The 12,056-nt window shown below is 35.5% G+C and overlaps 1 protein-coding gene and 1 long non-coding RNA gene across 2 annotated transcripts; one reads left to right on the forward strand and one right to left on the reverse strand.

Annotated features, from left to right (window-relative positions):
* Nucleotides 1-797: 797 nt before the first annotated feature.
* LOC110898926 (probable histone H2A.3) lies at nt 798-1,817 on the forward strand. Its single transcript, XM_022145774.2, has 2 exons — nt 798-1,056; nt 1,412-1,817. The coding sequence occupies exons 1-2, from the start codon at nt 868-870 to the stop codon at nt 1,619-1,621; spliced, it is 399 nt and encodes a 132-aa protein (XP_022001466.1). The 5' UTR covers nt 798-867; the 3' UTR covers nt 1,622-1,817.
* A 500-nt stretch (nt 1,818-2,317) lies between these two features.
* On the reverse strand, nt 2,318-5,947 carry LOC110903092. The gene is made up of 6 exons (XR_002571661.2): nt 5,680-5,947; nt 5,395-5,543; nt 4,660-5,308; nt 4,324-4,409; nt 3,564-3,744; nt 2,318-3,100 (listed from the first exon to the last, which is right to left on the reverse strand). It is a non-coding gene; the product is annotated as an uncharacterized LOC110903092 (long non-coding RNA).
* Between the last annotated feature and the right edge of the window lie 6,109 nt (nt 5,948-12,056).

The raw sequence follows: 12,056 nt of genomic DNA on the forward strand, positions 1-12,056 counted from the left end.
CGTGAACATTCTTTCATTTGCGTTCGTTTATGTTGTATGTTTGTGTTTTAATTAAAGATTTTTATACTTTCATATATTTTATCTATACTTTTTTATACTATTAAACTTTTATTTATATCATTACCCTAACAATTAAACTAGAAACCCTCTTTCACCTTGTTAATGCACCATTTCCCTTTCTTTTCTCATTATTTACATCGACGAATATGATCTACCTCTGTTCCACAATAAGGGATTCAAGTTCTAGTGCTACTCTCTGGGCCATCCACCTTTATCCTTCATCGCGTTCGCCAAATTTATTTGTGTTCGCTTGTGTTCGTGAACCGTTCGTGAACACGCTCATTTCCTTAATGAACGAACACGAACATAAAATCTCGTTCGATAAGTGTTCATGAACCATTCGTGAACATATTTATTTCCTTAACGGACAAACACGAACAAGGCCTCGTTCGTATTCTTTCGGTTCGTTTACAACCCTACCTTCACCCAAAAGTTTATTGAAATCAACCGCCAAATAATGTAAATAAAAACAAAGTATATCGGTACAGGGCCAAAATCGTAAATTCGCAATTGCAAGCTGTATCTATTCAGAAGGATGAAAACAGAAGATACTACTGCCATAAGGGGTAAAACCGTCATTACAACGGATTAAAAGCAAATAAAAACATACAAACCAAATAAAACCGTCAGATCTCAATCAATCTACGGTCACAAAGCAAGATCCGCGTGCTTCAATATTATTGGCCAAAGTAATAACAATCAACCTATATATAAACACACAATAACAGTCCCATTTATTATTATTCATTCAAATAATAACAAACAAAACATTCCGATCAAAATTCCGGCGACAAATTTCGGTTAACAATGGCTGGAAGAGGCAAAAACATAGGATCTGCAGCGGCAAAAAAGGCAACATCGAGAAGCAGCAAAGCTGGTCTTCAATTTCCGGTCGGTAGAATCGCTCGTTTTCTAAAAGCCGGTAAATACGCCGACCGAGTCGGCGCCGGAGCTCCGGTGTACCTCGCCGCCGTGCTGGAATACCTCGCGGCTGAGGTAATATTTAATTTTTATGTATAGTTTTTGTTCAATTTGTGTTTGTACAAATTATGGTTTCGTAAATTTGGGAAAAAGTTTACGGTCGTGAAATTTGTCGTTAATAAGTGCTTGAATTGGCCGTAATTGTTTACTTGATGAACAAATTCGGTTCAATTTGTGTTTGTCCGTACAAATTAGGGTTTCATAAATTTGGGGAAAAGTTTACAATCCTGAAATTGGTTGTCAATAGGTGCTAAAAGCGGTGTTAATTTTTGATTCTGATGAAAAAAAGGTTCAATTTGTGTTGTGTATACAATTAGGGTTTCATAAATTTTGGGAAAATGTTAATGATGGGTAAATCGGTTGTTTGTAGGTGCTGGAATTGGCGGGAAACGCGGCAAGGGATAACAAGAAGACGAGAATTGTGCCGAGACATATTCAATTGGCGGTGAGGAATGATGAGGAGTTGAGTAAGCTGCTGGGTGACGTCACGATTGCGAATGGTGGCGTCATGCCAAATATTCATAACCTTTTGTTGCCGAAGAAGGCTGGTTCTTCGAAGCCGTCTGCTGATGACGAGTGAATGAGTGCTGTGGTGGTTGGTGATTAGGGTTTTGAGTTTGTGTTTGTGTTTGTGTTTGTGTTTTTAGTGTGTGTATATATTGGTGAACTAGTGGGGCATTTTATGTTTCTTTTATGTTATTGTTTTAACAATTATGTTTTTTGGTTATAAGAAGTAAGAACAATCTAATCAGTTTATCATTTGATGGGTTTTTGTATTGATGTTTTATTTATAAGGTGGATGATTAAATCCCACAAGCTGTAAGTTTGCTTGAAAAAACAATTGTTTATTGATATGTTTTGTCATTTTTGTGTTGAATTTGAATCAATGTTTTTTAAAACTGGTTCAAACTGGCCGGTTGTACCTGTTGAACTGTCTTGTAGATTCGGTTGAACTGTCTGATAAACTAGGTTGAACCGTTTTTGAGCCAAAATTGATATAGTATAAAAATCGGATTTTAAAACATTGATTTGGATTGTTTCTTTCTTTTTACAATTTGGGAATTTAGGGTGTGTGTTTTAAACTGACCATGTTTATCTTTTAACATGTCAAACCAAATTTGTTCAAAAAAATGTAGATTTTTTTTTGTGAAAATATATTTCTCATTAGAATGTCAAAACACCATATTACAAGTAATTGGCAGGTAAACGGATAATAATTGACAGGTAAACGGATAACAAACTGTGAGACAACTCTCTTTTGAATTGCAAAACCGATTCTACTAAAGAATAATTGACTTTATGATATGTAGATGAAGTACAACATTACATTTTAGAAAATACATATCATAAATAACTGCCAATACAGTTATTGTTTTCACATAATGTTTTTGGAAAATAACTGCTGCTAAATGGGAGCCGGGACAAGTGGTGTTGGGAATGGGATGCAACTGGATCCTTTACAGTGAGTTCTTGCAGAAATTTGCTGAATGTATGTGCGATTTCGTACTACCCTTTCGAGTTGGTAAAATGGATCTCAAAAAAAGTAAATATATTCTGGTGGCGGGCGGAACAAGGTCGGATACCAACTCTTGTCGCCTTGGGCTGCAAAAGCGTAATATACACCAACTACTATGTACTGAATACTAGTAGGGTGCCCGCGCGATGCGGCAGGGGCAACACTTTGCATTACGACACTTGTGTCTAGTAGTTTTCTTATATGTACTATATATAGTAAGAAACCCGCGCGAAGCGACGACATTGACAATTTACAACACCGTCAAGCCCCGACTCTATGTTAGACCCAGAGCAGTGCATACCACTTGTTTCATGACATGCCACCCTTAGACTAAAGTTTGCAGCCTTACCAATCCTATCAAAGCTCTCAATGTGCATCTTCTCTATACCAAATTCAAATCATATCATAAACTAAATTGTAGTTATTACATGAATATTTAAAAATAGAAGGAATTACCAAAAAGCCACGAGGAGCAGTTTGGATCCAAATCACAACACATTCCTACCTATTAGTGCCAACAACCCAACATCAGCAAACCCATTCCTGCGAATTTTGTTACAAATTAATTAAAGAAATGCTCTACTATACAAAACAACAACAATAATAATAATAACAAAAGGGATATAAATGGCACTAAAAAAACAACAGCAATAATAATAATAAAATGGATATAAATGGCACTTGTTAGAGTCGTGGTTTTAAAAAGCGAGAATCGCACCGAAGCGACAAGGTTTAAAACTGAGGCGTCATGCGTGAGTGCAAAAGCAGTGCGCTCATTATATATTTTTTTCATAATTCGTAGGTTTATAGCATTCCATAACCAAAATCTAGCAATAAATAAGGTTTATATATGTTTTAACTTATAAATCAACAATTTTTCCGTTAAGCATAACACGCTCAACTTAAACTATAGGTCCTATTTATTTTTTTTTGTACTCAAATTTCACATTAAATTAAAAAAAAAAGAATAGTAACAAAAACATTTATCGGTTAAGTCGAGATTTACCGTGATTACTCATTCGACCCGTTACCTAACCGGCCCCATTTAGCATCAAACTTAAACGTATTATCCCTTGTGATTTTGGAGATCAGATTAGCCCACCAAATTGCAAAATTGACAAAATTGACAAACAAGTTATCACACATATTGTGTGGTTACCCTTAATGCCATACTTCTCACTGTGTGCCTGCAAGATAAAAGAAAGTTAATCACTGCTAGTTACACACACAATGTAGACGAAATAAGAACAAATAGTACATTATTGACATCGGACAAGACAAAGAAAACTATATATACACTAACAAGTTAGATAAAACTAATACTAAATGAAACCGGCTGAAAAAAATAACAAATAGATGTTGATTAAAATAGTATTGAACTTGTGGGAATGTGAGCCAACTTGCAACTTTTATTACAACATAGGCATTGTTTAAAATGTTAAAAAAATTAGATTAAATTAGATTTTATTGCATATTACTAATCCATATATGTTTGGACTAAAACCTGCAAAATTTCACTTTAAATGAGCAGCATAGCAAATCATACATCTTCAAAGCAGAGGCAACATAGGGCCATTCTCAATTTTTTTAATAAAAACCTCCACTAAAAGTGAGCCTCACTTGCGCCTTTTGTACACTGCTCGCCTAATAGCAATCCTTTGCGCCTTAGGTGGCCTCACGCCTAGGTACGCTTTTTTAAACCAAGATTGACCAAACCCGAAACATCAATTACCAGTTAATTAGATGTCATCATCAAGACCACTCACCTATTGACCGTTTGACTTCGATATCATGTAAGATAGATACTCCTCATTTGCCTATTGTCAACAACCCAACCTGATGAACGATTAACCTACATAAAAATACTTAAATTAGACTCAAGAATGAAAATAAAAGGTTGTTCACAAATGTGAAAAATGCTAAGTCCACGCACTATTAATATGATCTAAAAAATAAAAAAGAAAAATAAATAGAAAAGATTTGAAATCAGAAGTTGTTCTGAAGTTCTTACCAAGCAACAAAATGTAAAGAGACCCAATTGAAAACAACAATCTTAAATGGTGTGTGTTTTGATTAAAAGAAATTAATGACGCTTTAGGTACCTTCAAAGTGGAAACAAAATCAGTTGCGGAGAAGATCGCACCAATTGTTGCGAAGAAGTTGGTGTTCCCCGTCTCAAAAACCAGTGACTTGCCATCATCAAAATTTAGAAAAATTAACCAAACACTGTTGAGACTCATCAAATAAAACATAATATTCATAACTACAATCTCCAAACTCTTAAAGCTCTAGTTAAATTAGCATTCTTGTTTATATATCAGCTCAAATAAAGCTCATGCACTATGTTTACCAGTCCATACAATAATAGAAAACATATAAAGCCAGATACTGAGCATGGCGATGATAAAAGAACCACGTCATGATATTATAATTTCATTCTCTTATACATCACCCCTAAATTTCATCCACAACTATAAAACAATTAGGCTCTAGTGATAATGTTTCCTGTTGATCGGGCATCTATCATAACATTTTCTAATCTGTTCAGCACAGATCTGCACAGGTTGTCAAATTCATTAACACCTGTAACTCAAAATAAGAAGCAACAAAATATAACAATAATATGAAAATGGACATAAAGGAAATTTCCTTACATGCAGTATCGACACCAAAACTTGTAAGAACTTCTTTACATTTCAAGTCTCCATCAATGGCCTCTGGGCATCTAATGACTCAAGTCTATTCTTGATCCTGTGTGGTACATATTCAAAACTCTAATCACAGAGAGAAGAATAATAATTCACAAGTACTAAAGTTCATTAAGATAAATAAAATACCTAAAACTTTCATGTTGGCAGGTTGATTTTCATGAAGGCAAGTATTTGTGTTGAATCATGTCCTCCAATAACAACAAGCCCGTCCAGATCAAGCTTGATTGCTGTATCTTTGGTTTGCTTAAATCAGAACCCAGTCAAAGGTCATAAATCTGCAACAAGATAATTATAAATCTAAATGATTATTATAAACCCTAACTCAAATAAGGAACAATACATGTAACAGACGTCAGGCACAAATTAGGGCATCAATCGAGCTGATATGCAAAAGAAAACTCAAAAACTTACCCTTGAAACTCAGATCGGAACCCAGTTTGGCACAACCCTTCACCCTTCTTACGATTATGATAGAACACATACCTCTCAGCCATTTGCTCATTCAATTGTAGCCGCCTAACAACGATTCAAGATAAGAAACCCTTCAATATCGGACCGACTTTGAGATTTAGGTTGCTCCTGAAAAAGAACAAGATCAAAGAATCAAGAGAGAGAACTGGGAGTGGAAGTAGGGAATGTGAATTTCAAAATTCAAACATGATGAGAGAGAACTGGGAGTGGGAGTAGGGGATATGAATTTCAAAATTCAAATATGGAGGTTTAAAACGCCGGTTTCCTCCAAAGCAGCGATGTACATTGTGGGACTATTTAAGATTTTGAGTTTAAATATTAAAAAAAAACTGCAATTTAGAGTTTAAATATTAAAAAAAATCATTTTCTTAACTATAAGATTTGTTACCCCTTTAAAGTAGGAAGTTTTGTTCATATTTAACTAAACCGTAAAGGAAATTTTCAATGAGTTAGTTATTCAACAATAGTTTTAGTGTTAAGTGCTAGCTTTAAATAAAATATATGACAATGACTAAAAGCTTTAACCACTTGTACACTAAGGCATCATCTACTTGTACATTTTAATCCGCACGTCAAAACTGACCAAGACAACTATCGAAACGTCGACAAAAATGAGTAGGTCGTCACGACACCTTTAGATTTTTTTAAAACATTATAGTTTATAAGATATTGCAAGAATACGTAAAAGAATTATAAGTTTGTTGTGGTAGGGGGAAAGTGTAAGTAATTATCCATACTTTTGTTAAAACAAAAGGGATTTAAATGCAATAAGATGGGGGGCTAAAATATAAATAGTGTTAAAAAAGACCAATTTACCCTCATTTTAGGGGTGTATCTATAAATAAAGAGGGAAGAAGTTCTTAATTTTTGGGTATCTTAAAATGCCTCTCCCTCATGCATTATAATATCTATAGTATCTATTAAAGGAGGTTAGATGATGACATAGAAATGCCTACGTGTCAACTTCTCAGCTATGCCACGTAGTCCTTGCTGATGTCATAATTACGATTTATTTATTATATATAAATATTAAAATCGGATTTTATTAATATATACAAACTAAATTTTTAAGGAGGCAAATTTGAATTGCATGGGGAGTTGTATGGCCATTTAATGCACATCATCAGATAATCAAATCAACTCTCTTTCTTCTCAATTCAAATAATAGTTCATTTCTCTCTTTCTTCCCTCTTCAAACCAACTTCTCTCTTCTCACTTCTGGCAATTTCTAGGGTTTCTCTTTCTTCTTTATTCAAAAAGCTTCAAGTTGAAGAATGTATTCGGCAAAGAAGTCCGATGGTTCTGTCACTCGGCTATGATGATCTCAAAAGTCTTTTACCAGTTGATTTTGGCATGGCAATGATGGCGGATGGTAGGGTTTGACCTGCAACCCACCTTGCAGCCATGATTTCTGGTAGATCTGAGCCACATCGTTTTGTTGTACTTTTCGAGTCTTGGTTTTCTTGAAGCCATCTTCATCACTGTGGTGAAACCCTAACCGCCGTCACCATAGGTTTCTGCTGATAATCCTAAAACGGCAAACCCTGGCCTAGGGCTGGCATGTCGTGTATACCCGTACCCGATAAGACACGACACGATACACGAAAGGCCATACACGAACACGACACGATAAGATTTCGTGTCCTTTTTTTCAAACACGAACACGACACAATATACACGGAAATTACCTGTTAATACCTGTTAACGAACACTAAAATAACAACATGACAGTAACATAAATTCAAGCCCAATCACACATCTTGAGTCAGTCTCAAAAACAAATCTAGCCCAACTTAAAAGACAACAACATGACTTGTGAGAACATTTTTAAAAGACAAGACGTCAGTTCCGGCGAATGACAATATCAAAGATTCAAAGTAGATTCAAAGCATGTACAATATCAAAGCAACAGAAAGACATCAAAGATTCAATGCGAGCATAATCCAGTAACCAATAGTTCCGCATTTCAAAACATAAACTATAAACATAACAGTAACAAAATTACTTTTTTTTTAAACAAGAATCAAGGAGGCAGGAGCTGCTATGCTTCATGGATGGCCGGAGTGGCTGTGCGTGGTGGATGCAGGCAGACAGGGGAGGCCGGCGAATGACAGGGGATGCCGTTGAATGACGCCGGTGGATCGGTGGATGCCGGTGAATGACAGGGGATGCCGTTGAGCGGTGGATGCCGGTGAATGACGCCGGTGGAGCGGTGGATCTGGATGATGTCGGCGGCGGTTGAGAGAGATTAGGCCATTAGGGTTTTTTTGAACTAAAAAGGATAAGCACACGTTCCATTTGAGTCATAGTCATTTGACTGGTATATGATATATCATACATATATGTTTTATTTTATTAAAATAAAATTAAAATCTTAACATGTATATAACAGGTAAACAGGTATCTGACCTGTTTAGACACGAAAATTAACAGGTTGTTTTGTGTCTACCTGTTTAGTACACGATATCTGTTAAGGTCATACACGATACGTGTTAAGGTCGTGTAGGTTCGTGTCGTGTATTCGCGTATTCGTGTAAAATTGCCAGCCCTACCCTGGCCACCACTTGGGGTGTGACTGTTGACTATCGCTGTGGTGAGTGAAACCCCATTCGTCTGCATGTGTGCGACTGTTGACTATCGCTATGCCTATGTTTCTGGTCTGGAGATGTCTGGTGGCCTAATAAGAGCTGGCTGGAAATGCAGCAAGAGACAACAAGATGAGTTCTCTTTCAAACCCTAGGTTATCTCGGTTCCATTCCGAAAACGTTCCGCCTGTTGGTTTCGTGCAAGGAAGTTACAGGGTTGGAAACTTATGTAGATCCGCATGTTAAGGTATGGGTTAAGTGATTGATTTGTGTGTTTATGGTTTTTAGATACTGTATTTGGAACAGGAGTTGATTCTTGCGAAATTTGTTAGGTTGGTTGACGGCGGGATCTGGATATGTTTAAATTTCTGTTGATTATTTTTCAGAATTTGAGTTTACAGTGTTTGTTAGGAGATGTTTTGATCGTATTTGAGTGTGAAAATAAGTCTAATTTCATTATTCTTTTGTATTACATGAGTTGAAACTTGAAACTGTGTATTGTTATTGTTCACAGCTTTCTGTTGAAAGGCTGAGTTCCATGAAGAAATACGTTTTTGGATTGGGTTCTGGTCAGGTAACTACAAATAATCTGCTCTATACATTTTGTGTTGTGCTACTGTTTTTTTTATTTTTGTTGGTGATACGCTGATACAGGTGTTGGTGACAGCTATTGTGGTGGGATTAGTTGCTTATATTGTATGCGGACTGCCAGGACCTGCTGCAATTGTCATTGGTAATGGGTTGGCATTATCTTCTACATCAGTTTTCGTTCATGTAATAATTCATGTCTCATATTGTTTAGGGTTTTTGTATTTTGTGTATATCTTTTGATTTGTGTGTTTGATTTTGGGTGTGGTTCAGTGTTTGTTATGGTTTAGGGTGATGAAGTAAGATTAGAGGATGAGCTCGATTTACCTACGTGTCACGTTCTTAGTTATTAAGGGATATTAGAGGATGACCCCTGTTGAACAACATATGCCATGTTTCAACTTTTGACTTGATTTTCGTAGTTGGTTAGAAGTCAGTTTGTTTTTTAGTAGGGGAAATGTTCATGTACACAGTGTTTTTAAGAGTTATTAAGTTAGTGTAAATTGCAAGTTACTAGATTTGTTTTGTTTATTCAAGTTGCAAGCTATATTATTTTGGCAAGGATATCTGAAGGAAACTATTATGGAACTGTTAGGTTTATTAAGTAAATAAAGCAACCAACGTACTTTTGATATAAATAAAAATTATACGGATTTGATTATTCGGACCAATGTTAAGAAACGATCTCTCTTTTTTTTTTTAGGTTCTGGCTGCTCTTGGAACAGAGTATTTTGAGAACCTTATTCTTGACATTATACGTAATTGCTCTCATCCCAATGCACCTGTGTGTGATGGTAAGTATCATTTTCTGTTGACATTTTGAGATAAAACATATCATAATGGACTCATTTGAAATGTTGTTACTAATAAGTTGAAGTCACTTGCAGAGGAATTTTGGTCCTCAATGAGGAATGGAGCACATCGTTCCAAAGGTTTGTCTCATTATTTTGAACTTCCAGTTATCAATTTTGCATGTTCTATTTTGTTTTTTTTTTTTTTTGTAATTAGATTTCTTTATATTTGCATCACTTTTCTAATTAGATTTCTATCTATGTTTTATTTTATATATCTATACTATCTATTAAAGGAGGTTAGATGATGACATAGAAATGCCTACGTGTCAACTTCTCAGGTATGCCACGTAGTCCTTGATGATGTCATAATTACGATTTATTTATATATATAAAAATATATTTATATAATCTGATTTTATTTATTATGAAAAAAGTATTGTTTTTAGGAGCCAAATTTTGAAATGAATAGGTAGTTGTGGAATGGGCATTTTTAATGTTTGTTAGCTTGAGCTATGTGAAGATGATGAGTTTATTGTGCTGACATGTGATGGTATTTGGTACGGGTTTATATGAAATGGCACTATAATTTATGCCATCCAAGTTTTCTTTCTTAATCTTTTGCATCATTACTAAATTATTTTACTTTCATGTGTTTAGGGATTGCATGTCCAACCAACAGTTAATGGATTTTATCCATGAGCAATTGATAATCGATAAGTTTGAGATAAGTCATGTTGCCCTTTAAATACATCAGGTTAGAGGTGACGTTGTCCTTATCCTATATCTCAAATCAATTAAATTGATCAAATTAAATTTTAAAGAGGTTAATTATGTAACGGTTTCAATTCAGGATCCTATTAAGGGAGATTATAGGATGACCTCGATTTGCCTACGTGTCACATTTTTAGCTATTAAGGAAGAGAGGAAGACACAAAGGATGTGTCAAACACAGTTTAGATGATATAGGTTCAAGGTAATAAGAAGAAACCCTCAGTTGTAGAAGCAACCAGTGAGAGTGTTTTGGTGGAAAACGTGGAGGGGTGGTGAAGTTGTCGAGGGTTGTCAATAAATGCTAAGTGATAGCATTTCCTGACAACCCTCGACAATGTCACCGACCCCTCCACAAAATTTCATTAAAACATTCTCACTGGCTGCTTCTACAACAGAGGGTTTCTTTTTGTTACCTGAACCTGTATCATCTCAACTGTGTTGACTGAACCTGTATGTGTTGTTACATTAAGATTCATTTAGGATTTTTTTTATATTGAAAATTGATCGGTGTAAAACTTTATCACCTTAGATGCTTTTGTCATCTGAGGCTATAATTGTGAGATCTGTTAACAAAAGTGTTGTTGCAACAACATACCAGATTGTTGCCGGCTGCCGTTCGCGGCTGTTCTAGGTAACGTTGGGTGTAATCGATGTTTGGTTGATGATAATTAGATTGATGTCACCTAAGGGATACCCAGTCAATGATGTTGATGAGATGCTTCTCACCTGAGACTAAAACTATGATGAAGCAAACGTCTGCCCGAATATAAGCAAGGTCTGACATTTTCGAATCATTTTTATTACTTTAGCAAATCATTTAGTGTTGAATGTGATGATGAATAAAAATGAATTCAAAGTGCATTTTTTTGTGCTTTCAACATGAGGCTATGATGATTTTGTAGATTTGAGTAAAAATTGAATGAAGATAGCATTATGGTATGGCAAGGTCGTAGGATGGCAGTTGTTCATGCAACCTCTCTTGCAGCCATGGTGTTGTCATCTTTCTGCATAATCTGAGCCTGACAGTCTGACAATATAAATGTTTTGCATCTTCACCATGAATAGAGAAGAAAGACAGAAATGTGGCATGTGATTTTGAATAGAGAAGAAAAAGAGTAATGTGGCCTGTGATTTTGAATAGAGAAGAAAGAGAGAGTTGATATGATTACTTCTGAGTGCATTAAATGGCCAAAACAACTCCCTATGCACTTCAAATTTTGCCTCCTAAAAAAACAGATTATTACCTGATCCTGTATCATCTAAATTCTATCTGTGTTAACTGAACCTGTATGTGTTGTTACATTAACATTCAATTAGGATTTTTTTTGGTTTTGATAATTAATCGGTTCAGTTTTGATCACGTTAGATGCTTTTGTCATCTGAAGCTATGATGGTGAGATCTGGCGTGTTGATGCAATATGGCCTAATCGTTGCCGGCTGCCGTTCGCGGCTGTTGTAGGTAGCGTTGGGTTTAATCGATGTTTGGTTGATGATAATTAGATCGATGTCACCTAAGGGATACTCAGTCAATGATATTGATGAGATGCTTCTCACCTGAGTCTAAAACCACGATGAAGGA

This window comes from Helianthus annuus, chromosome 13 (genome assembly GCF_002127325.2).
Source record: "Helianthus annuus cultivar XRQ/B chromosome 13, HanXRQr2.0-SUNRISE, whole genome shotgun sequence".
NCBI classification, from domain to species: Eukaryota; Viridiplantae; Streptophyta; class Magnoliopsida; order Asterales; family Asteraceae; genus Helianthus; species Helianthus annuus.